This window comes from Tachypleus tridentatus, chromosome 4 (assembly GCF_004210375.1).
Source record: "Tachypleus tridentatus isolate NWPU-2018 chromosome 4, ASM421037v1, whole genome shotgun sequence".
Taxonomy (NCBI): domain Eukaryota; kingdom Metazoa; phylum Arthropoda; class Merostomata; order Xiphosura; family Limulidae; genus Tachypleus; species Tachypleus tridentatus.
In genome coordinates this window covers 118755623-118783071 of record NC_134828.1, presented here as the reverse complement: position 1 = coordinate 118783071, position 27449 = coordinate 118755623, and the positions used below count along the sequence as shown (strand labels likewise).

The window sequence follows — 27449 nt, the reverse complement described above, 5'->3', positions numbered from 1 at the left end:
TTTTTTCTTTGAAATATGTTTTAATTTATTTACTGGTGATATTTTCATCCAATATTTGCAAAAGTAAGTTCAGTAAATGTGCCAACCCTCTTTAATGGAAACTACTCTGGAACTAATCAAAAACACATTCTAATGACTGATGATCATAATAAATTTATATTAAAAGGCAGTTATGTTTTTATTTTATTGCTATTATGTTAATCTGTGCTAAGCCCAATTTGTTGAATGTTGCTTCCTATCAGTTTTGTATAAACTTCACATTTTGGTTTACCCAAAACACAGAATTTGAACATTTTGTTTTTGTCATTCTGGCTGATTCAGCTGAAAGGAAGTAAACAAGAATCATTTTTAAAGTAAAAGTTTCAATCCCTAATAATGATTTCTAAACTGTGTAACATAATTTGAAACACATGATCTACTTACTAATGATACATTTAGAAACACTTGGTTTATTACATTTATCTTCCCTTGTTAAGATGGTATACATTAAAGTGTTAATACACTTCATGTACCCATTATTTTGTAGTGTCTCTTGTTCATTTCAACACCCTTGTAAATAATCAAGTGTACAGCAGTACTACTATATCAGATAGCATTTTTAAAATTAATTTTTTTACAATAGACAGAAACAGCTGTTTATGGAAAATCTAAGCACTTGAAAGTCATTTTGGGGTAGTATAAAGTTAATATCAGAATGTATATATTTTCAGTGGTATAATTTAGTTGTGGAACAGATCTGCTAACTATGATGATGATATCTAGGAAGCTTATAATAACATACAAGTTGAGAAGCTTCTCAGACTATATAGAAAAACAAGTAATAACTGAATCTGTTCAGTTACCACATTATATCCACAAAGCTTATAATAACATACAAGTTGAGAAGCTTCTCAGACTATATAGGAAAACAAGTAATCACTGAATCTGTTCAGTTACCACATTATATCCAGGAAGCTTATAATAACATACAAGTTGAGAAGCTTCTCAGACTCTATAGCAATACAAGTAATCACTAACTGAATCTGTTCAGTTACCACATTATATCCACAAAGCTTATAATAACATACAAGTTGAGAAGCTTCTCGGACTCTATAGAAATACAAGTAATCACTGACTGAATCTGTTCAGTTACCACATTATATCCAGGAAGCTTATAATAACATACAAGTTGAGAAGCTTCTCAGACTCTATAGAAATACAAGTAATCACTGACTGAATCTGTTCAGTTACCACATTATATCCAGGAAGCTTATAATAACATACAAGTTGAGAAGCTTCTCAGACTCTATAGAAATACAAGTAATCACTGACTGAATCTGTTCAGTTACCACATTATATCCAGGAAGCTTATAATAACATAAAAGTTGAGAAGCTTCTCAGACTATATAGAAATACAAGTAATCACTGACTGAATCTGTTCAGTTACCACATTATGTCCAGGAAGCTTAAAGTAACATAGAAGTTGAGAAGCTATGGAGAAAAGGCCTCTATCCTCCACCCAAGTGACTATAAGCCAGATGAAATAAGTACTCCCTAGCTCCATTAGTAGAGTCTGGAGGGTGGGGGTATAGCGTTCTGAAAAATGTGCAATAGGTGAGCAAAGTTCTCTATATTTTTTCAAAGAAAACCAATCCGATTTATTGAACCTGAATATCTGCATAGATAGGCAAGATCCCCTTTAACTTTACTCATGACTGTTCAGGAGCGGCAGTCCTTAAAAACTTAAAATCATCCACTGGATACCTACTTGGTCTTTTGGAACACCTTATTTCAATGGAGCCTTTTACAACTGGTAGTAATTATAATGAAAGTGGTTGCTAGTGCAGAACTTAGAAGAGAAGGCATACTTCCCTGAGCAACACTTGACACAGAGTGGGATCCAGTGAAAACTAAAGGGGCCTTAGAAATAAAAAGAGTATATGACTGAGGAAAATACATGTGGTTAAAGTGTAACAGATGTCATCAAAATAGCAACAGGCAGTAGTCAGAAACCTTCAGAAGAGGAAACTGCCAAATCATACAAGTTATGAGACAGGAAAGTATTAGTAGTAGCCCACATACAAGTCTACACAATGTCTTCCAGAAACTAATGACCTATAAATATGATGAATCTGGTGAGATGTAACAATGTAAAAGATTCCTATCCTCTAACAATAATCCATCATAAGCCATGGGAATAAATTTACAAAGCCACCTGGTGAGGGTAATGGGAGATATATCATGGTAAATAGAAGGACCCCAATAAATGAACAATTGGTTCCTAGTACCTTGAAGTGAGTTAATACAAGTCCCATAACACTTGAGGATCCTGATAAAACTTGAAAAAGTACCAAGATCAGAGCAATCTTACGATAAAGGTGAGAAATGGCTGGCAAATGGATTGGTTAAAAGAATCTCTTCTGTGGCTGCCAGTCTTGGGAAGAAAAGACTTATTGGGGTAAAGCAAGACAAATGTGGAATGATAGAGTCCTATGCATATAGATTGCAAAAAACTCTGACCAACAACAGCTACAAGTCAAAAACGACAAAAAAATACAATTTAAGAGAAAGTTGAAACAAAGAACATGAAGTTAAAGGTTCAAAAGGAGAATGAAAACACAGACACCAAAACAACTGTCAAAACCCAATTTGGTAATTGTAAAGTTTGTGTAAACTGAAAATCATGAAAAGATTTTAAAAGATCTAATAGAAGTGGAGAGTCATCAACCTTCTGATACTTGGAATATCTAAAAATAATAAAGATGACTTATGTAAAGATATCCTAGACAAAGCAAGAAATTTCTCAAATACCTGAGTCACAAAACAGAATATGGTAGATACTTTAGGAAGAAGAGGGTTTAAGTTATCTTTAATCACCACTAACAATAAATATTCTATTTCTATTGATAAATGGTTATGATTGGCCTACAGATTTAGTTAAATAAAGGGGAACCCTTGAAAGTTAAACCCTCATGTCTAGCAAAAAACTGCATAACTTCCAAGCATGAAGATGGAGTTTCTAAAGATCTGGATGGAGAATGTCTGATCAAGGTTGTCTCAATAGATCCTGCCAGTGTGGAAGAGGTGGAGGTGGATATTCCTGTAGATACTGAAGAAGTATAAACCACACTTAAGCTGGCCAATATGGTGCAACCAAGAGATCTTGACAGGAAACAGAACAAAACATAGTCGGAATCCAGGGCAATAGCCAAATCGGGGAAAGGCGTACAGATGTAAACCTGTAGAGTCATGATTGAACGCATCTTCTTAAGGATGAGGTATCAGAGATAAAAATATCAATTACAGTTGAGAATTCCACCAAGTTACAAAGGCATCAACTGTTGGAGCTCCAAACAGAGAGAAGATCCACTGAAAAACATCATGATGTAGAATCCATTCTGTTTGAAGAGTCTGGTTGGGTCAAGAAAATCCATCAATCTTGGAACATAACATGCTAAAAGACTGATATCATGGGAATAAGCCCAACAGAGAATATCCAAGATAGAAAAACAAAGGTCTTGAGAATGTGTGCCTCCGAGATACCAATGTGAAATTTTTGTAACGTATCATACAATTTTTCTTTCCATGACAGACATGCCTTGAACCACTGCCTGGGGTTCTACTAAGAGTTTGAGGACATTGATATGGAAGATAGACTCATCTTCTGTACCTTGAAACACCAGATCTTGAAGATAAGTTCCCTATCCCTGAAGATATGCATTGTGGAAAGATAGATCTTAAGACTAGATGATGGAACGGGTATCACAACAGTAGTGTTACTCTGATCCAACCACAATTATAAATCAATGATGTTGCTCCTGAGAAATAAGAAATGACAATCCAAAGGATCAGAATGCATGATCCATTGGTTGGACAGTGACCAGTGAAGGGACTTTGTCCCAAAGGAATGAGAAGCTCAAGGGATACCCACATACTTAAAAGAAAGAGAACCATCTGTGTAGTGGGAAAAGGAGAAGAGTAAAAGTCTAATGGCTCTTTCCATGGTCTGAAGCCTGATAAGGATCAGTCCAGCACAACTTAAGTGAGTATTAAGATACACACCCAGATAAATAAGATACTATACCAGTGACAAAATATATTTCTCCAGTCTGATAAGAAAGCTTGCTTTTGTGGTTTCTGAAAGAAGAATCTAAGGGTGTTTTTCTGGTAACTGACAGGAGGGAACCAGTCATCTATATAATGATGTGTGCACAGATAAAAGAAATTTACCAGTCTATATTATATATTAATTTTAACTCCATTCCAGCAATTTTTACTCAAACATATTTTAGAATCAATATTTTATCATTTTAACATTTATTTAGAAAAATGTTAAAGTTTTTATTTATTTATATTTCAAAAACACGTTTTGCCTGTAAACAAAGCACTTGCCAACTGTTCTAGAATTTTCTGCCCATCTCAAAGATTAATTTTAATTTTGCTGAAAACCCTTGAAGGAGTACAATTAACTTCTTGGTTATCAAAATTTTTCTGCTTAGCTTTTGCAAAGATCTTGGCAACCATTTTTTTTTAATGATATCATATCAAGTGGGTTTGTTCATTTACTAAAGAAAAAAAAACAGCTTTCAAAACAAACAGAAGAGAAAATGTCTGTTTGAGCAATAGTTTACAGTTTTACTGGAATGTTTCTAGTGTTTGAGCAATAGTTTACAGTTTTACTGGAATGTTTCTAGGCCAAATAAAATAAGATTTTCTGAGATTAGAAGACATCAGACAGGCTTAAGTTACATTTAATAAACATGTTAAATGATGGAAAAATATTGCAGTGACTAAAATTGTTATATATTGAAAATTACTTGTGTGTTTGGTATTCAAACAACATGAATAAACTGGCTAAGTGACTACTTAATGATTTCTGATATCAATTGTGATGTTTTAAATAATATTATATTGCCATTATCAGTAACAATAAAATGTGTTTTAATTATTTTAATCAATGAGGACTTACTGCAGAGTTTAAAAACAAAATGGCAACTGGTTTGTTAACCTTTCTTTCGACCATCTCATGCGATAATAATGACATAATTTAATATAAATGACTAACCTAATAAGTATTGGGTTGATACACTAATTCTAAATTATTACTTGAAAATGTGACAAGCTTTTTGCAATTTGTACAGGTCATTTATACACAAAATATCAGATGTGTTACAAATATTTGTATTCACAATATGTTTGAAATGCCAATGTCAGTCTGACTCAGAAGTCACAGTGCAAGGTCATTTTCATACAACAAATAAAAATACTTTTGTCCATTATAACATTTGTATACTGCATTTTCATAGGACCTCCAAAATGCATATCTACAATTTTTCAGTATCCCTACACACTATTTCTGTCATTTTCTCAAACTGTGACTACCTTAACAGTGTAGGGTAAAAATGAATAGTTGATATCCAGGAGCAAATACATAACACCATGTTGAATAGCACTCTGCAGAATAATTACAATATGCATACCTGGTCTCCCCACCGGTGCATGTAGATCTCATGAATTGGATAATTAATACATTCTGCTAATTACTAACTCTAAAGCTTGTAGGTGGTGCCCTTCTTTTTGTCTTTATTAAACATAAACATTTAACAGATTTTGTTTATTTGCATATTAAGGTAAATTTAAATACCAGAGAACCTCAATAATAATAATCCTAAAACTTGCCATGAAAAGCTGACAAAGTAAATATATAAATCTTGTTTCTTCTTTATATTTAATTATCTTTCCTAACTGTGAAGTTCAAGCCCAGCCTCTCATTACCTTTAAAAACAAACAAAATACCGACCAAATAAACTCATTTGTCCAAAATATTTAATCAGCAAAATAGAATATGTAAAACAAAAACTTAATAATAATAAAAACTATCACAAAATATCAATACACTCCACTTCATCTTTCGAAAATTCTTTACAAGTTTTGATACCTTTCCATCTTGTTACATAGTCTTAATAAGAAATTTCTGTTTAAGTCATTTTGTTTGTACGTTTCCATCTTTTTACATAGTCTTAATAAGAACTTTCTGTTTAAGTCATTTTGTTTGTACCAGATCACTTGTTACATAGTCTTAATAAGAACTTTCTGTTTAAGTCATTTTGTTTGTACCAGATCATGCCAAAACACACCTTTTATCTTTTTATCCCATCTCACTTTACATAAAATTCTGTTAAGATACGTTTAACTTGCTATTTTTAAAGGAAGATTTATATATACATACAGCAAAATAATATTTGAATGATTTTTACAAATACTTCATGAGTGTGTTTATACAAATTACCTGACTTGTGTCCACATGGCTGGACAGTAGTGGTATTATTTTGCTGGCATGTTCTTTCCTCTGCAGTGGTTCCTGTCTCTCTGGACTTCACTGCTACCTTTTCACAGAAACTTACTGCTTTCTTAGATCGAGCACAATTACAGTTTGAAGATGTGCTACTAGCATTACTTCCTTCTGGGCTCCCTTGTGCTGCCAACAAAGCTGCAGCCATTAAATTGAGACTGGTACTAGAATTAAGAAGCTGTTGAAGTTGACCACACAGCTGCTGAAGTGGCTGCTTCCCTTCAAAGGCAGCAAATCTTGGAAAAGAAAATCTGTTATGCTGAAAACCTTCTAACTGAGTGGGAGAGTCTGCATGACAATATAAACAAGTTGACTGTTTTGATGGCATACAGTTCTGACAACCACGATTTGGACATCCTGTACAGCAACCTTCTGACAAATTTCTCTGCAGGGGTTTTTTTCTGCTAGATTTCATATCTAGTATTTCTTTAGAATTGCATATAACATTAGTTAAAGCCTGATCTACAACATGACAAGTGGCTGGAGCAAAGCAACAATACCCTTTCACATGAGAACGTTCTGGAATGTTCTCCAGCAGTTCTTGGCAAGGTTCATGCAGTGATCTTCTTTTGTGTTTTAAATCCTCTCTTCTAGAAAACATACAAGAAGCATTCCTGCATTTTGAAATACACTGCTGGTGGTTTTGTTCTTGGCAGTAATCACTTGATGGTGCCTTCCTCAAAATTCCTTTTGGGGAACTAGAGGAGCCATCACCAAAACAGTTGTCTTTTAGTAATGAAAGGGATCGTTTAGGCAGAGGTGGAGGAATATCAGTACTCTCAGGATCTAGAAAGCTGTCATTACTAGAACCAGCTTCAGCTTCTGAAGAGAAACACTTTTCATTGACATCTGTATTTTCTTCCACACTTACATTTTTCTTTATTGATTTGCTGAACACCCAACAAGGCTCATTATGAAATATAGGATAATTATTCTTTTTATAATCTTCTGTTTCATGTTTCTTCTCTTCAATTTTGCTTTGGCTCAGCTTTGGAATTAGGGGTTTTAAATCATTTGGCAATAACACACTTAAAGAATCCCAGTCCTGAACATGGTTAAAAGTGTCCTGAGAAACAGATTCAAAATCTGGAAAAGATAATGACTTTTTGGTTTTTTCACTTCGAGATAACCCAACATCTTTCACGTACGGAGGCACAAGGGGACTTGACGGCTTAAGGTACAATAAATTTGACCCATCCAGATCACCTCTTAGCTCTTTAAGAAAACTTAGATCAGGGAGGGAATAATTTGGAAAACAAACATATACTGGCTTTTTGTCAGATTCAGTATCCTCTGATAAGTTTGGAGAAGTAGAATTATCACCTCTGAATGAACTAGAAGTAGATTTGTCTATCATAGTAGCTTCCTCGATCATAAACCCATCACTGACATTTGTAAAGGAAGTCTGAACAGATCGATTCTTAATGTGAACTGGTATTTGTGTAACACGATCTTGCAATGTGGGAACTGTCACTACTGTCTTCTTCCTTTGACTTTGATTCAAGGTTACAGTATTAATAGTGTTTATGGATAATTGAGAATTCTGACGCAACCGTTCTACAGAGTTCTGTCGACTACTGCCATACCCACTCGAGGCTGGACTGGACTCCCTTGGTGAATGAGGTCGAGCATTATTTATGTGTTTATCGCTGTCAGTAAAAAATTCTTGCATAGATTCACTTCTCTTGCTATTTAACTGTTTAGTCTGTGTGCCTTGGGAATTAATTTCTGGAGTGAGGTCCACCCAATTAAGAGAAAACTTTTCATGAGTGCTCTCATAGCTTTTATTAGCCATAAGGTTGTCCACCTTGCTAGTAGTGAAAAAATTATTAATTCTTTGAACAGTACCAGCTCCACGGTCTTGTTTAGAAACTTTTGGTTTTATTTTTATGGTGTTGTTCTTTGTAAGGGTAACTTCTTCAGAAGTAGTACTATCACTTCCAATAGGTTCTTTACTATCTTTCATTGTTTCATCTCCACTTCCTGAATCTGTGTCTAATGGTTCTTCTTCCTCATGAATAATGCTCGAGTGTGCAGCAACTGGACGAGGTGGTGGAGCTTCTACCAGAGAGTCTTCAAAATATTGTGAACTTTCTTCATCAGATTCTAATATAGGTTCCTGGTTTTCTTCACATACATTAGTTTGGTATGTGTTATTGTTAGTGGATATCTGCAACATATTATTGTTGGCTTCTGTCACTTGATCAGCATCATCCACCACTAATGTTCTATAGTTTGAACCCGGGGTATGTACCATGGTCATTCTTCTCTCCTCAGATTTTTCTAGTTCTTTATAAATTTCTCCATTATGTTCTTTTCGGATCTTACACTCACACTGCTTCACCGAATTTCTCCTTAAGTATCCTTTGGACCGACTGAATTTTTCTATATCTCCTTGCATATTAGAATTAGAGCCATATAGTGGAGGTGTCATCATATACCCTGAAGACTCAGACTGGCTACTTGATATTGAAATGGAGCAACCTTCTGATCCCAAGGAACTCCTGTTCCTTATATACAGTTGCAACAAAGGCACTGAATGTTGGCTACCACTTGTTTCAGAATCCTTTGAGTGTGATGGCTGACTGGTCTGTAAATCATACAGAGGAACGCAGTTCAGTGTATTGACTGGCAAGTATTTTGTTTTCAATACTAAAGACTGTCGAAGCAAGTTTGGAAGGCTTTGGCTTTTACTCGTTGTGGGTTTGTTAGCATGTTTATAAGACGTTGCTTCTTTCGTTCTTCTTAATTTTCCCCATGTGGTAAAAGCTAAATCTGACTGTACCATACACCCATGGCTTCTTCTTTGACCATGATCATGCTGGAACCACTGATTTCCTTCTCCTTCACTGCTATCTGCAGTTTCCAAAAAATCCGAGTCATCAGTATACTGAGTTCCACTGCTTTCAAACACAATTGTATAATTGTTCTTATTGGCTTGACAAGTTAACACTATATCATGTTCCTCCAGTGAGCTGCAGTCTAAACTATCCACAGATATGTTTCCACCTGACAATGGTTGTTCCTTCACTGGAGAGAAAAGTGGTTCATCCTTACAAATGGACATCTCTGCTGATTCTTCTGATGTGCTACGGGGACTGAAAACAAAAAACAGAATTCTCTCGTTTACATCAAAATAATAGAATTACAGAAAACTATACCCTATGTTATAAAAGAAGAAAAAAATGTACAGCATATCTTAAACTGTAAAACTATGAAACACACTACAGAATGTTTCTTTACAAAGCAATAAACATATTTATTCTTACCTATACAACAACATGCAACCTACTTCCTGTTGTTTTAACACTTATGTTAGTTACAAAGACTGAAATCAGCAACACCACTCACAACATACCACATACCATTAGTTATTCTGAAATACTCAAACTCAGCAGTGACAGAAATTATACAACAAAACAAATATACAGACAACAATAATGGTTAGATTCAATAAGACAAAAAATAATGACATTTACAAAAATATTAGTTAAAATATTTACCTCCCATTGCCATATACTGAAGTGTCACTAACACATGTAACCACAACATTTATGTCCAATGACAGTCTTTGAAAAATAAAAGATCTAGAAATTAATGGTTATCCAGAAAAACAATGAAAATATATTGACAATCTTATCATAATCGTACTTACAAAATGTACCAGTTTCTGAAAATTTCAGACTGTTGTTGTTGGAATTAAATGTGTTAAAAAGGTCAAATTATGATTCACTTTCAGTTCCACCTTTTAAAATAGATTAATCAATTATACACAGTGTCAGTCCTTCCAACCAACCAAATATCTGAGAAAAAATGTTAACTATAATTATGAATTTATGAAAGGCACCTAAAGAAAATAAGACAGGCTTCCTGTGAAGAGTACACAAAAAATTGTGTGAATAAAGTTTTTGTTCTAAAGATATGTCTGAGAAATGAAGAAGTCAGCCTGCCTCTCATTTCAGGAAAGAGGATGTAAGGTAAGGTTCATGTGAAAATACACTTACAAATCTATATTTATATGTCATGTTGTGGTAGTCTGATTTCAAATATGTGTTAACAGAAAATACTTGTGGGTTAACTCTTTAGACAAGTTTGTAAAACACATACATATTCACATCCAGCATGTAGAAACAAAAACAGAAATTAGTACAAATTCACATACCTAACAGAGGAGTCCAGCTCCAGAGTCCCAAGTATGGACCCGGACACCGATGCACAGTTCTCTCTAGAAATGTTTCCAGAGAATATAGTTGGAAAGGCCAACATGGATGGAATGTCTTCTGTTCGGAAGGTCTCCATATCAAGTTCTGCCAAACTGGCGTCAAAATGTTTAGAAAGGTCATCATAACTGAAGTTATTCTGCTCTACAAATGGGGCCAGAATGCTTCGATGATGTTTTTCAACACTGTAATTTAGTTCTCTATTTTGATTTTTAAAAAACAAAGAAAAAAAACCTTCTAAATAACAATATTTTACTTGTATGAAAAAGATCATAAAGTTTAGGTAAAAGAAAAGAAATACATATATAACATGAACAGGTAACATTTCACAAAATATTTAAAACTAACATGAGACCACTTAATATACAATTTGACAATTTTATGTTAATTCTTAAACATGAAACCTTCCAATCTTAAGAATTTGCCCAGTAATTTCTGCTATAATACATGTAGGTACAAAATAAACAGTTAATGAACTTAATTTACAGATTAAAAATCACATAAATAGCATGCCAGTTTAAATTGTTAGTATGTCCTTATATATACCAAATTTCTCCTGAAGCAAAGCAGATCTTGAGTGACAGTTCATGAGGACCTTAGTATCTTCATAAAGATTTACAATACAATATAAATTTAATTTCATTTTAAGTCTGGTTTTGGTTTTTGGCACCTGTATAACACAAAGTATGTAATAATTACCTGCACTATAGCAACTCAACAGCCACCAACACCAATTATGTAGTTACTGTAACTGAAAAAAAGTAATTTTTTCAATAACTCATAATGCACCTATGACCTCAAAACATAAAACATCTTGGAACAATGGGAATTATACAATGGATTATTTGACCCCCACTCACAGAAACTGAGAATTGGGTCACACTCAGCCAACTTAAAGTGACATTTTCCTCTAGCTACAAAGAAATTAAACCTATAACAACTCATATATTTGTTGAACCAAAAATCAAATTCATGTATATTGAGAAGAGAATCACTGTGCATAATATTTTGTACCTTGTCATTCATTTCCTTTAGAAATTATCCAATATTGATGAATGAAGGAGGACATTGTTAGGTTTACTACTGTTTTGTACTGTGCAATTCATTTCCTTTAGAAATTTTTAATATTCATGAATGAAGGATGGTATTGTTAGATTTACTATTGTTTCGTACCTTGTAATTTATTTTACTTAGAAATATAATATTCATTAAAAACTAGAGGTACAAGAGAGTACAAATGAAGAGGTAGGTTGTTGAAAAATTAATCACTTAAAAATAACTGAAAGTTATTTAATATTTATCTTTTGTAGTAATAAGGGTTAAATAATAACTAGATATAGTAATTTTGATACATAAAAATGTCAAAGTTTCAACTTACAGTTTAGTGGTGTAAAGTTTACTACCACATTAAAATAGGCTTAATACATGTAACAATACTTTAGATTTAGGTACATTTCATCTTACTTTAAATCAGATAAATACACTGTTTTATTAAAAAACTAATTTACTATAACTTGTGTTTTAAGGATTAACTTTAGTTGATCTTAGATCCATTACTTTAAATTCAGCTCATATATATAGGTAGATTATAATATAAATCAGACTAAATATACTTTATTATTATTAATTTTATGTATACTGTTAGTTTAATAAATTAATTTATACTTCCAAGTTCTACATAGAGTTAAAAGTATTACTTTAGTGTGCAGACACAGTAGTTAAAGAAATAATATAATTGGTTCTTAAACATTATGCTTAATAGTAACAATTTAACAATAGGCTACTGGTATTTGATACTGTATTTCTTTTCAGGCCATAACTATAAATACAATGGTTTAGACTAGTGTAGGAATTAAATGTTTACTGTTTATGTGTAATGGGTGAATGAGTTTTATTTAGGGACTTGGGACTGTGCAATAAAGTTGTTTTATTTAGGGAGCTGGGACTGGCACGTACTTTAAAGGAAGGTACCAATGAAGATGTACAATTTGTAAGTTGAAGACTACCATAATTAAAGATTGAAAGAAGTGTAGATGGTGGGAAATGACAGCATGATTTCAGGAAGAGCTTAGGCTTTTACATACAAGAAATAAATAAGCTAACAATGAGTTTCAGGAAGTTAAAAAGTATAAAATTAGGGTAAAAACCAGGTAATTTAGTTATAATGAGTATATTCTGTTGAACAACATATTTCAGCTCTTGGCTTGTGCAGATGAGAGACTGTTGGTAATAAGGACAACAAAAGGAACAGAGAAGAATATGGATGATAAATTTAAAGAGGATTCTTTGATAAGGCATATGAATAGGATAGTCTGTGGGGTAAATAGGGAGACAATAATTATATTATGGTGCACATGTGGAAGCTATAACCAATAGAGCAGAAAATATAATAAAGAGAACCAGCAGAAATGTAGTTTTGTGGTGCATGTAGAGGCTAATAATGTAGGGAAAGGTAGATCAGGAGAGCTAATTCATTAATACAAGGGGTTGATAAAGATAGCTATCACAGATGTAGTTTTGTGGTGCATGTAGAGGCTAATGATGTAAGGAAAGATAGATCAGGGGAGTTAATTAATACAAAGGGTTGATAAAGATAATTATCAGAGATCTAGTTTTGTGGTGCATGTAGGATGTAATGAAGTAAGGAAAAGTAAATCAAAGGAGTAAATTAATAACCTAAAGCCAGTTGAAGAAAAACACCATAACTTAATTTTCTGAAGGATACTGCCCAAAATTAATTGATGAAGTTATAAGTAAATCACTAGGGCTAAAGGCTAGGCTTAGGTTAGTACCTAAGGATAAAGAGAATAGATGGGTTTACTTATGTGATCAGTTCAATGGAGAAAGGTTTTTCGAATGGACAGTTTATATTTAAATAGGGTAAAAACTGGCTTCTTTACTAAGACTATTAACTCAGCTGTAAAGGAAGTTTTAAACTAAGACCTGAAAGTGGGAAGAACAAGATAAAACTTACTGTAGAAAGAATGAGAGGTAGAGAAATGTTTTACTGTCACTACTGGAATCATAAAAGTATAAAAGAAAAACATAACTTTACAGCACTGGTAGGAATTGAGAATTTTGAGATAAAAGGAAAAACTGAAACATGGTTAAACATAGATTATTTCTTTGAGATACAGGGTTACAGGCTATTTAATAAGGATAGAGTATTAAAGAGAGGGGATAAATGGCTTTATATACAGAATGAGAGTTACATCCTACTGAAGTTCAGGATATTAAAGATAACAACAAGGATACTGTATCCTTTTGGTTTTCTATTAATGGACATAAAAAGGCTTTTAAAGGGAACTTGTTAGTGACCACCAAAAGGTACTGATGACATTCATGAGAAACTTCAAAAAACAAAATTAAGATTTCAGCTGTTAATGAAGTTATTATAATTTCAGGTATATAGACTGAGAAATGTTAGAGCCAAACCACAGGGAGAAATATTTCTGGAAACTGTTCAGAGTGGCTTTCTTCACTAATTAGTCAAAGAACTTATTAGAAACAATGATATTTTAGGTTTATTATCAACTTCAAATACAGAAATGATCAAAAGGGTGAAAACTGGGGAGAATCTAGGTGCAAGTGGCCATTGCTATGTTCTGTTCAATATTTTACTGTACATGGATGTAGGGAATAATGATATTTTGGACACATTTGAAAGAAGCAAATTTAGAAGGGATGCAATAAAAGTTCTCTTGTGAACTGTCCAGCTGGGTTGTTTGGAGAAATAAAACTGATTACAAATAAATGTTTAAGTATTCAAGGTAAACTTTTATTCCTTATAGAAAGAAAAAAGTAGCTGCATCTAAAAAACAAAGAACAGGATGACTCAAAATGTAAGAAATTTAAACTTATTGTTATGATATAAAATATCAAGACAGTTGGTGAAACAAGAAAATCAAAAAGAATTTATAAGAAAAGGTTGGCTGAATATGTACAAATTAACAGTTTAAATACATTAAAGGTAAACAAAATGTTAAAATGGAGGTAGGATCCTTGAGGGATAATAAAGGAAAGCTAGTATCTGATGATTATGAGATGGCTATGTTATTAAACTTTGCTTTTTTTTCATTTTTTACTGATGAAGATTCAAGCAATATTCTACATAATGAACACTTGAGAAATGGAAATGAGATCAGACAAGATGTTTGTTTTGAATTTCGCACAAAGCTACAACAGGGCTATCTATGTTAGCCATCCCTAATTTAGCAGTGTGAGACTAGAAGGAAGGCAGCTAGTCATCACCACCCACTGCCAACTCTTGGGCTACTCTTTTACCACAAATAGTGGGATTGACTTTCACCTTATAATGCCCCCATGGCTGAAAGGGCAAGCATGTTTTGTGCGACGAGGATTCAAACCCACGACCCTCAGATTACGAGTCGAAAGCTTTAACCCACCTGGCCATGCTTGGCCTCAGACTGCATGTTAAAGAAAAAGTGTGATATTGAAAGAAAGATAAGGCTCCTTGGTCAAATGACATTTACTCAAGAATTTTGAAGGAAGTTAAAGATTGATCATGCAAGCTACTTACTACTACAGGGTGTTCAGAAAGTCTCTGTGCAGTTTTGTCTGTTAATAAATATATAAGTACACAGTGACTTTCCAAACACCCTGTATTAAGATCTATTAATCTTACATCAATTATAGGAAAAGTTTTGGAAAGTCTGTTAAAAGATACTTTACAAAGTCATTTAACAAAGTTTGGAACTCGAATTGGACAGACAAAATGGTTTCACTAAAGAAAAATCTTGCCTGAAAAGGTTAATGTTTATGTAGATAAGTGTAGTTTAGGTATATCTGAATTTGTAGAAAGAACTTGGCAAGGTGGCATATAAACAGCTTGTAAAAAATTCTACATATGTGAGGGTGTGGATAATACAGCAAACTGGACAGAAGAGTAAATGAATGGAAGAAAGCAACAGGTTGTTACAAATGGAATTCAGTCAGACTGGGTAAATGTCACAAGTGGAGTACATCAGAGCTCAGTTTCAGGGCCTTTGCTTTTTTTTTTTTTTTTTGTTTATATATATGAATGACAGATGAAGGAATAGTCAATGAATAACTTAAATTTACAGATGATGTCAGTACTTGGTGTGACGAGGATACTCCTGATTTTGATCATTTAGTATGATAATAAATGTAAGGTAATGCATGTGGGTTATCATAATTTAAATTATAAGCATAATATGGATTGGAATAACCTAAAAAGTGTTATGAAGGAACAGGATCTTGGTGTAATAGTCTCTAAAGCCATCCAAGCAGTGTACTGTTGCTAGTGGTGGAGGAAATAGGATTTTAGACTGTATCAACAGAAATAATGAATACAAGTCTAAAAGTTTATAATTTCATTATATAGGTTAGGCCACATTTGGAATATTGTGTTCAGTCTTGGGTTCCATACCTTTGGACAGACATCAAATTGTTTTAAGGGGTCAAGAGAAGGGTTATTAGAATGGTGTCTGGGATGGAGGCGTTTGTCATATGAGAATTGGCTGAAATCTCTGAAATTGTTTTCTCTTGATAAAAAGAAGAGTTGGGGGTGATCTGATTGAAGTTTCTAAAGGGAACTGACAGTGTTATCTTTTTTCCTACTTAAGCGTGAAAATAGTAGGACTAAGAGACACAAGTGTACATTTTGGCAGGATAGGAGTCATCTTTAGCTAAGACAGTTTCATTTTTCTAATAGGGTGATTTGGTCTTTGGATGTTGTATGGGCAGAAATTTAAGTGAGTTTTAAAAAAAGCTTGATAACTATATGAATGATAAGGGATGGATTTCAGATGTCTTGTAATTATTTTAATTTAGTTTAGATGATGGAACAACCGAGATGGAGCAACAGGCCTCATGCTGTCCCAAAATCTTGTTATATTACATCAAAACTATTTCTGCATGAAGTGAGCACAGAAAATTTCAACCCCTCAAGCATAATCTCATTTCATCACAATGAAGACACTTAACGTAATGCACTAAATTCAGGGTATATCACAATCTCATTAAACAGTGAAAGTTAAGAGTGTTGGTATAAATTTTGTAAAGACACTAACATCAAATCTAGTTTCAACAACACAAATCTGCATCACTCCCTGATACTGACATTTGTAAACGTATGCCATATCTGTTCAAATGAAAATCTATTTCAAGTTTCTGCATCATGGTGGATTATTAATATGACACAGTTATGATACAGTTACTGGTTTCCATATATATAAAAACTATTTCCATGTTGTTCCAGCAACACCTGCAAATGTGAATAATTGAATGTTTTCCAGTCATCCTCAGTCATATATTTTCCTGTTTATCTCTGTTTATGAAAATGTTGCTTCACATGCATGTTCATGGAATTATCTTATGCATTTGTTAGTTTTTAAAGTAATTACTTATTAATGAAAAATTAGAAGAAACATATTACTATTGGAGTTCGAGTTTTATCAATTTTAAAAATTTTACTCATTACTTTAGCTCAATACTTCTTCATAAAACACACACGTATCTATAAACACACAGTAAACCACAGCATCAGTTGTCAAAGGGTGGATTAGAGAGTTCAGGAAGAAACATTTATTGAACCGACCCCACTCATGAACTACTGATAAGAGGCTGTATTCCAGGCACCAAAAACATAAGCTGACTGAAATATCTTCAAAAGAAGCCAAGCTTGTTTTTCCACTCATCCCAGATATGTTTGTCACCCCACTACCATATAATATGCACAATACCTGTCACATATAATAATAACTATAATAGAAACACGCTATCTATTGACTCTGTGAACAACATTATGAATACCCAAAGTAATCAAGGATCAGATTTCTCTGTACTGCCACCTGATAATGACTTTGTCAACAAATTACCTTGTTACAAGTCAGCAGAAAAGGAAAATGACATTATAATCCAAGTAATTCAGGTATTCAGAAAAAGTATTTAAAAACAAAAAAATACATAAATGTTTTTAAAAGATGAGCTTTCCTTTGTTAGGACTAAAAAACAAAACTTTGCAGTAATAAAAACCAAGCTGCAGTCAGGTGGTGTTCCTACACTGGTTCTTCTTGACAATATAGTGTACACCTTATATTGTGATTTAATGTAAAATAAGAACAATAAAGCTGAACCAAAACAGAGCTATGTTACACAAAATTATGAGGAACAAACAGAAAATAAAAAAAAAAACATTTAATGAAAGAAATAAGAAATTATGTGATTTAAAAAACAAACTGTAGAAGCTCTGAAACTACAGAGCACAATAATAAAATGATGTATACATAAGCAAAATTAATTACTACAGATAGATTTGTAAATGAAAAACTTAAGCTATACTTAAACAGTACAACACAACAAGCCAACATTTATATGGAAATAATTGATGGATATTTATCAAAATAAAAAGAACACACCAGAGTATTACTGACAATTAACAATCTAAAACTGAAGTACTCCTCCTGTACTCCTAAGGAGTTCTGTTCATCTTTTTAAGGCCTAGTTTCAATGTGCAGAAATTACAATAAAACTGATTGGAAAAATGGGGAAGTAGAATATTTAATGTTCAAATCTGTAGAAGAATTATAGATACTGAAATATTGGGGAAGTAGAATATTTAATATTAACATCTGTAGAAGAATTATAGATATTGAAATGTTTCCAAAGGGCTATTTATTATTGTCCATTACATTCATGTTGGCCCTTGTAATGGTACTGTGAATATTTATTCTCCATTACATTCATGTTGAACCTTGTAATGGTACTGTGAATATTTTTATAGTTTCAATAAAAATGTGGAACTGATAACGTAACTTGACTACATACATGCAAAACTGAAGAATTTTACCTATATAATCAATTATATGAGGGTAGCAATTGAACAAACTAGCGTCTATAAACAAATTGATTAATTAGTATTGTAAAGAATGTCTTAAAACTTCATTTCTGATAGATTTCCACAAATGATTTCATTTGTTCATAATGTTTTCTGGGATCTAATGGGTTGGGAAATGTTTGGTGAAATTTTTATTTTGTTAGTGGAAAAAAAAAAATTTTATTGTATGAAAAATACTATTATTATCAATTATTTTAATTTCTAAATCTAAGTAACGTGCCTCTACATTAGAAACTGAAGTATTTCCAATTTCTAATTCTTCCAGATATATAGCATTATTTCAGGATTATTTATACTAATGATATATATCTACAATAAACCTGTTCTCATAAAGATTAAAGATATAAATCTGTAATATAAGTAAAATATCTAGCTTCCACTGGAGTTCCTATTACTTGTTTAAAAACCTGGGTATTGAAAAATATACAACTTTTATAAATGTAGGAATTTGTATCTTTTAAGCTAGATTTTATTTCTTCCAGTTCTATGAAAAAATAACAGAACTCTTTTATATATGAATTTATAACATAATTAAATCTTTTAATAGAACTGTGGTGTAAAATGTGGCAAAATCACATGTTTCAATAATATCTAATTATTCATAATTTTTTAGATATTCTTAATTGGGTTGATTAGTTTTCATTATTCAAAAAGTATGCTTTTTATTAATAACACTTGTATTTTTGATTTTATCATATAAAATATTAAGTAATTCTTTATAATTATTACTACTGAACTAGAAATAAATCTATATTTAGGAAAAGCATATAGAAAAGGTAAATCACATAAGAATATGGTTTAGGATAAAGTTTTTATAATCTTTAATGAAATTATTACTTACCATACCTTTAAACTGGTTAATAAGTTTAAATCTTTACGTACTATTGATTTCTTTTATCATAATCAATGTGTAAAGCATTTTACAAATAAAACCAAATTAACACTGATAGACGATGTATCCCCACCACAATGTGGGTCTTACTTCACCAGTCACCTTCAAAACCTAAGGTATATGTATGCACCAGCACAGTAGTTTCTCAACTTTGAATTTATTCATTCTGAATAGTTCCCATTTTAATGTTGCTTGTTGTCTTTACATATACCAAACTTCCCCTCTTCTAAATACCAGTCTCCTTCCCAAAGTGTATACTTCATAGCATCATCAAACATTACAAAAGTCACAGAACATTAATAAAACCAGTATAACATACCTATTGTCTGGTATTGCTAAGAGTTCTGTACTGGAGATAGTTGGCTCAATTACCCACTCTTTCCACTGTTGTTTTCAAAAGTTAATAACAGTATTATTTAATGTTGAATAAGTAGACAGCTCTGGGAGGATCTAGTCCCCTCCTATGCTGATTTGTTTTTAAAAATTAACAAAAACAGCGAAACATGCTCATGTTGCCAGGCAATATCAAAAAGAAATATTCAATGTCAATGACTACACTATAAAGTTACCAAAGTTTTTTTCAGGTTTTATAACGTTAACACAGCCAGAATCTACAACAATCCAGTTATGTCTTCAGTTAATAACTGATTATTTCAAAATGCATACAACAATATGAACATTAGTTAAACATCACTATGACAATGTTAACATTGTCTTTACATGAAAAAAATATTTACAAAAGATGCCTCTTCACACTAATTATCTAACTTCTGCTCGGGAGATTTTCATTACATTAGCTTTAAGACAACTCTCACTTAATGTTATGTGAGTTGTGCACCTCCATGATGAATGACATTATCCTGAGAATAAGCCTTACACCAACAGGAGAGCTATCCACCTTATACATTTCCATTTATGAATCTTCATTCTTTGATGAAACAAGTAAGAAAGTGTGCACTGTACGTAGGGAGGGAATGTGCGAAAAGGAAAGCACCAATCACAAATACATTTTCAGATAAGGAAAATGTTAACTTTCAAGACAATAACTCATCACCTCCCACAGATAAGCTAGAACCCCATGTTTATATGGTGGAAGTAATAGTGCACAATTTACTTAGATGAGTAAAGAAGAGGCAAAGACACCAGAGTCATCTCAAGAGGGTAGACAGAATTGGTACATGGCTGTTCAAGTGCTTTCACCAAGTCATCAGACAGCCACAATGCATGGTGTAGTTGGGTGCTCATTCAGATTGTCAGACTCTATGGGACTAACCCCAGCTATGAGAGGACACCTTCATTATAGATACCTCAACTTGACTCCCAGTCTCTACAGAACCAGTCCCAGCTGCAGGAGAAGGTAATATGAAAGATAACTCACATGTGTGTTTAAGCCTAACCACTTTCAGCCTCCACAGAACTTACACCAGCTATGGGAGGAGGACAAATTTGTTACATAGTAAGGACCAGTAATGAGTACAATCATCTCAACACTACTGAACAGGCAGTGGCTACAAGAAAAGGGCATGCAAGTTATAAGTATTTATTGTGTAGTAAGTGCTCACCTTTACTCAACAGATTTTATGGGATAAATTATCTGTATTATCACATAGGTAGTGAATGTACACCTCAACCCTACTAAATAGGCCCTGGCCACAGAAGAAAAGCACATGTGAGTCACCATCACTCCACAAAAAAAGGTGTCACCACTGCCCCACTTCTGGTACCTCTTGTTCAAGCCCTACCAGTTAGGTCCCAATTAGTGAGAATTCTTCATGATCCACCATCCCAGAAACTGGCAAGTAGCAAGGGCCTTCACATACTCCACACAACAAAGATGAGGAGAATTCTTCTAAGGAAGACCCCATTTTGAAAAGCAAACAAGCACTGGCTACAGAAGTGAATATAACAACTCTGGCACTGCCCTTTTCCATGGTAGTCCATGAAACAGGTATAGTGTGAATCTGATAGAAGAATGAATAAATACATACACATAACACAAATGGTCTTGTTGAATATAGTGTGAACATGTAGAGCCAGGACAGATGATACATGTACTTACTGTTAACCTGCTTTAGTCCAGATAATGAGTAAGTATATCCTAGGAAGCTATACCAGCCACTTGGTAGGATCCTATGTAAAGAAAGAAGTATACCCTGGGAGGCTATACCAGCCACTTGGTAGGATCCTATCTAAAAAGAGGCCCCAAAAGAGAAATATATACTTATCTTAGAGACAATGAGAAAATTGAATAATCACTGCCTGTGGAAGTGAAAAAAAAAAAAAAGGATATAAAATATGCAGAAAGTTTAGAGAAAGACGAGTGGTGAAGAGAGTCAACAAGCCTGCCTCAAGAGCCTCACCTAAGAGTTATCAAATAAGAAATGGAAGATAATGAAAAATGATTAATCTAATAAGTAAAAGGGCTCATCCCATATGAGAGTTCCATGGGGGTGGGGTGGGGGTGGAAGGGGTCTAAAAATTGGACAGATGAAGGTGGAAACTCCTAAAAGAAGAAATCCATGATAAAACATACCAAATAGGCCACAGGAGTCAAACCTTATAGAATGTACCAATCAGCCCACAGGGGTCAAGCCAGGTGCAAATGATCCAATAGTTGAGAGAAAGTTGAAAGGGAGATAGGCAAGAAGTACAGTATACCACCCAAGCAAATGAAGAAAGGATCAGTCAAGAAAGAGGAAAAGATAAGTGTAATGGAAGATGTAAGAAGTATACAAAGGAAAATCATTGGAAAAATTATAATTGTAGATGAAAAGTATGAGGAAAGATATCAACAGAGTAAGATAATGCAAAAACCAAAAAGATAACTTGAGTGGGTCATGCACAAAGTAATGCAAAACTTCATTTAGGTATTGGTCAGATAAGGGAATAGGATGAGGTTGACAAAAAAAAAATGTAAGAGAACACAGTGGACAAGTGAAGAAACACCTCTTTGTGCTACGAAAGGACAACTTGAAACTAAAAAAGGTCTTATGTCACAAATCCATCAACAAGTAAATCAGATAAAAAAAAAAAAAAGAGAGAGAGAGAAAGGTGATACACAAAATCACTGCCAAGAGGATAAAACCAATGATAAAAGAACAATAACAGATTGTAATACACAAATACAATGGAATTATGACAAAAGTGTGATAGCATTAACATTATATCAGCAGGAAGTCAAACCTGACAGACAACATATCAGACAAACATAAGGGTGTAGAGAGGATAACCCTCTGTGAAGAAGGAAAGTGAGTGAGTGAGGGATAACAGAGAAAAGGGGGATTCAAATGTCAAGTGGCCAAGGTTAGAGAGGTAAAAAAAGGCACAAACAATAAAGCTCAAGTTAGAGAGAATTGTGTACATTTGATGTACAGAAGGAGAGGAACAGACATGTCCAATCAAGGGTAAACCCTACTGAAGATCTTGGGGTGTAGAAGTTATTATATTGATAGAATATATATGGGCTCAGAAGTGTATGGTTAACAACCAAAATAAAAATGTCTTGTAACAGAAGCCACAAGAACAGTCAGAGCAGGAAAAGACCACAGAATAAGCTGAGCAGAACAAGACCAAGTGAGCCATTCACATGGATACAAACAGGATCATATCTGGTTAACAGCAAGAAAGTTGAGCATGTTGATGTACTGGCCTCTTGTCCAGCACTCAAATGTCAAAAGTTTTGTACTTATCAAAAAATGGATCTTCATCAGAGACAAAAGCATCAAAGAAACGAAAGATAGGGCTTGAGATAAACTAAGAGAATGCAAAATGTATTATGAGCAGTCTAAATACTGACAACTTCTTGAATAGAAGCACACAAAAGAGGACAAAGGGCCCCAAGAAAAAAAAAAAAAATTGGAGTCCTTATAGCCTACTAGAAAAGACACACAAGTGAAATGTCCCAAAGAAATGAGGAAGGAAGAATTCCCAAAAGAGAAAGAGCCTTTCATGCAAGAGAGAACACAAAAAGTGCAAAACCTGAAGAACAGATTAGCTATAACTCACAAGCAAGCTGTGAAATTGGTTGGGAAGAGAGAACAAGTCCAAAAGTACCTAATGTTGTGTATAGTGAGTGTGAGAAAGGACTAAGAACCAAATATTGCTTCCCCTTACAACAGAGTAACCACTGTTAAAGAAGGAAGTTAGAAAAAGAGGAAGCATTTGAAAATGAGTTATCACATAGATATAAATAGTCAAATAAAAGGTATGCTATCACTGGGATAAACAAAGGCCCTCACAATACTAACAAATACAAAAGGAGTTAATACTCAATTGAAAGAAACAGTAACAGTAAAGAATGAGAAGAAATCGGACAAATCAGGACAAAATGAATGACAAATGTGAGGATGATAAGGCATGTGGATATTACAAAGGAGCTATTAGGTAAAGATAATAGCATAAATCCTAATAACAAGCAAGAAGAAAAAACAAGATATGATCTTGGGTAATAAGATGGAAAGGAACATAGGAGAAGGAAATCCAGAAAGAGATTCAGAGATTAAGGTTGCTTTAGGAATGGTAAAATACTACCCAAAACAAATCAAGTGAAGATTGTAGTTAAACAGATTCTTCCCAACTGAATAAAAAGAAATTTATCCAACAAGGCTGGAGTAGAGCTGTTAACCATGCAGTAGTTCCTAATATTTGGAACAATGGCCCTAACGATTAATGAGCATCCAAAACCATAACAGAGATAAATTTACAGCCTCACACTCAGAACTAATTATAAAATCACTAACATCTGAAAATTCATAAAAAATTAAAGTTTTTAAAATGAAAAATAAATAATACAAAATCCAGTTTAGTTAATGATTGAAATCTCAATAAGTTGAGCAGATGACAAATTTAAACACATCTGTACCTAAATGTGCAGAGGAAATGAGTGCAAATGTGTAAGTAGAGTTAATGTTTCTATTGTTGGATGGCTTCATTGTATGATATCATCATATAGTACTGCAATTTGTGAAAGTAGGTGGGTGTTGCCCTTCTATTGTTGGATGGCTTCATTGTATGACATCATCATATAGTACTGCAATGTTTGAAATTAGGTGGGTGTTGCCTCAATGTCAGTGACATGCAAGAAAGATAGCTAACCTGTGTGAGCAAGTTACCTCAGAATTTTTACACTTTAGTTTTTACTAGACACTAACAATGTGCATATGCTCAAAACCTTTTAAAGTTTTTTCAAAGTTAGTACTGATTCTGGCACCCTATAGCCTCTTATAATATGTAATAAATGGATGAAAATGCAATTGCTATCACTGTAAAAGTGATTACTTAAAACACACACACAACAACAACAGGCATCCCATTCATCAATGGTAAAATAAAACAAATTTAGGTATACACTTAATTTTGTTTTTCTAATGTCAAGTATAACTATTTAATATTAATTATAAATTTTTAATATTTGTGTTTTAAACTTCTATTGCACATTGTAACACACATGAAACAAATCCATCATAGTAGCTTTATATACATACATACATACATTCAACTTACTTGTATGCAGGTCTATAGCTAAAGCGTATTAAACTAACTTGTATATAGGTCAATACCCAAAATGTATTCGACTAACGTGTATATAGGTCAATACCCTTAATGTACTCAACTAACCTTATACAGCTCTATACCCAAAAAAAATTTGTTTTTTTAAAACTATCAAGAAGTAATGTGTTTTTTATCAATAAATAGTAAGCATTGCATATAATATTAGTATAGTTGTCCTGTACAAATCTGTAAGGAAACCACAGAATATAATTCATCTTATCACCATGTCATTACAGGTTTCATTCTACTTTACATACATGGTTTTCACATTTGCCAGTTTAGAGCAAACAAAGTAACATTCTCTTAAGTTATTGGACCTGAAGAAAGAATTCTAGTTTTTTTTTATGTACTTCTGCCACAAATGTTTGAAAGAATTTTGTCAGCTAATTCTAATCATATAATTTTTTTTTTGTGTAATTCACATAGAAGAAAGAAATTTCATAATTTCATTTGTGTACAGCTGAAAAGAATTTCACCTGTCAACCTTTTTAGAATTTTTCTGCTTATCCTAAAGTATAATAATTTTAACTAAGAACCTAACACCTCTCTTTGAAGATATATTATCCACTTCTAGATTTTCTGGCATTTCATTTAGTTATTCCATAAGGTTTCATCCAAGGCCTATAGAAATTTCTCTAGCTTTCAAACAGATATAATTTAACATATTAATACTTTTACAATTAAAAGAGAAAGGAACATCGATACAGACAGTTTCTATTGTTATATCCAGTCATATTTAAATTGTGTAACTGTTTTGAAAACTAGAGAAATTTCCCTCAATGAGAAAACATTAAATAACTAAAAAGAAAGTAAGCTTGTACAGTTTAGAGACATATTAAACCTTAGTAAACTTGTACAGTTTAGAGACATATTAAACCTTAGTAAACTTGTACAGTTTAGAGACATATTAAACCTTAGTAAACTTGTACAGTTTAGAGACATATTAAACCTTAGTAAGCTTGTACAGTTTAGAGACATATTAAACCTTAGGTAAAGACACTTTTATTAATTTAACACAGAAGTATATGTAGAAGGTTTGAAGAAGGTTCTCTCTTCTTCAGATACAAATACTTGAGCTAAACACATGAATATATATTATTTTAATCATGTTTAATTCAGTATTTAAAGTTACAATGTTTTCACTTTTCAAACTTCAGTTTTATTGAGTTATGCTGCTTGTAAATGTGAACAATGGTACAAGTACTGAAGACTTGTAATAATTTTAAGATCTGAACAATAAGTGTGCAACTTCTAGAATGGATATTTACAGTTTCTTCCACACTTATATAGGTTATGTGATATCTTGTTATATAGGTTATGTGATATCTTCTTCCCTACCATGAAGTGTTGTTATATCAGTAATGCAGAGTAAATAAATTGTTTGATAACTCTGACATCAAGTACATAATACCATATTAAATGACACTCTCAACCAGTTATGTATAGATTGTTAATAAACTAGCCTAATGCTCTGCTGAAACACAAACTTCCACATTAAGTAATATTAAGAAGATAAGAAGTAAACTAGTGTACAGGAAAAATTACAAAAAGAATCTCACAATAGTATCAGAGTCTAAAGCAAGAGTGATGTCATTATCTTCTACAGATTAAATGTAATACGGTTCACACAACTTTATGCTCTCAAATTTCAAGAAGTAACTAAAATGATCATTTCAAGAATGTAAATGGAAACTAACATTACACCTTTATTCTTTTAAATAAAATATTTTAAAGTGTGGATGTTTCCCTCTACTACTAGCATTTTGACATAGCAAATCTGGAATAGCTATTAGATTCTGGTTCACACACACAGAACACACTGTACTTCCACTGAAGACTACTTTCTCGCACGGGATGGGCTATACTTCCACTGAAGGCTACTTTCTCGCACGGGATGGGCTATACTTCCACTGAAGGCTATTTTCTCGCACGGGATGGACTATACTTTCACTGAAGGCTATTTTCTCGCACGGGATGGGCTATACTTTCACTGAAGGCTATTTTCTCGCACGGGATGGACTATACTTCCACTGAAGGCTATTTTCTCGCACGGGATGGACTATACTTCCACTGAAGGCTATTTTCTCGCACGGGATGGACTATACTTCCACTGAAGGCTATTTTCTCGCACGGGATGGGCTATACTTTCACTGAAGGCTATTTTCTCGCACGGGATGAGCTATACTTCCACTGAAGGCTATTTTCTCGCACGGGACGGGCTGTACTTCCACTGAAGGCTATTTTCTCGCACAGAACAGGCTATACTTTCACTGAAGGCTATTTTCAAGCACGGGACGGGCTATACTTCCACTGAAGGCTATTTTTCAGGACGGGCTATACTTCCACTGAAGGACGGACGGCTATACTTCCACTGAAGGCTATTTTCACGGAGCTATACTTCCACTGAAGGGACGGACGAGCTATACTTCCACTGAAGGCTATTTTCTCGCACGGGACAGGCTATACTTCCACTGAAGGCTATTTTCTCGCATCGGACGGGCTATACTTCCACTGAAGGACGCACGGCTATACTTCCACTGAAGGCTATTTTCTCGCACGGGACGGACTATACTTCCA

The 27449-nt window shown here is 33.4% G+C and overlaps 1 protein-coding gene across 4 annotated transcripts in view; it reads right to left on the bottom strand.

Annotated features, from left to right (window-relative positions):
* LOC143249951 (uncharacterized) overlaps positions 1-27449 on the bottom strand; it is a 147931-nt gene that overhangs the window by 33495 nt on the left and 86987 nt on the right. For all 4 annotated transcript variants that reach the window (XM_076500584.1, XM_076500583.1, XM_076500582.1 and 1 more), the window contains exons 3-4: positions 10494-10751; positions 6269-9429 (exon numbers count right to left, since the gene is read on the bottom strand). In XM_076500584.1, coding sequence (XP_076356699.1) covers positions 6269-9429; positions 10494-10751 — 3419 coding nt within the window. The remainder of the gene's footprint in view (positions 1-6268; positions 9430-10493; positions 10752-27449) is intronic.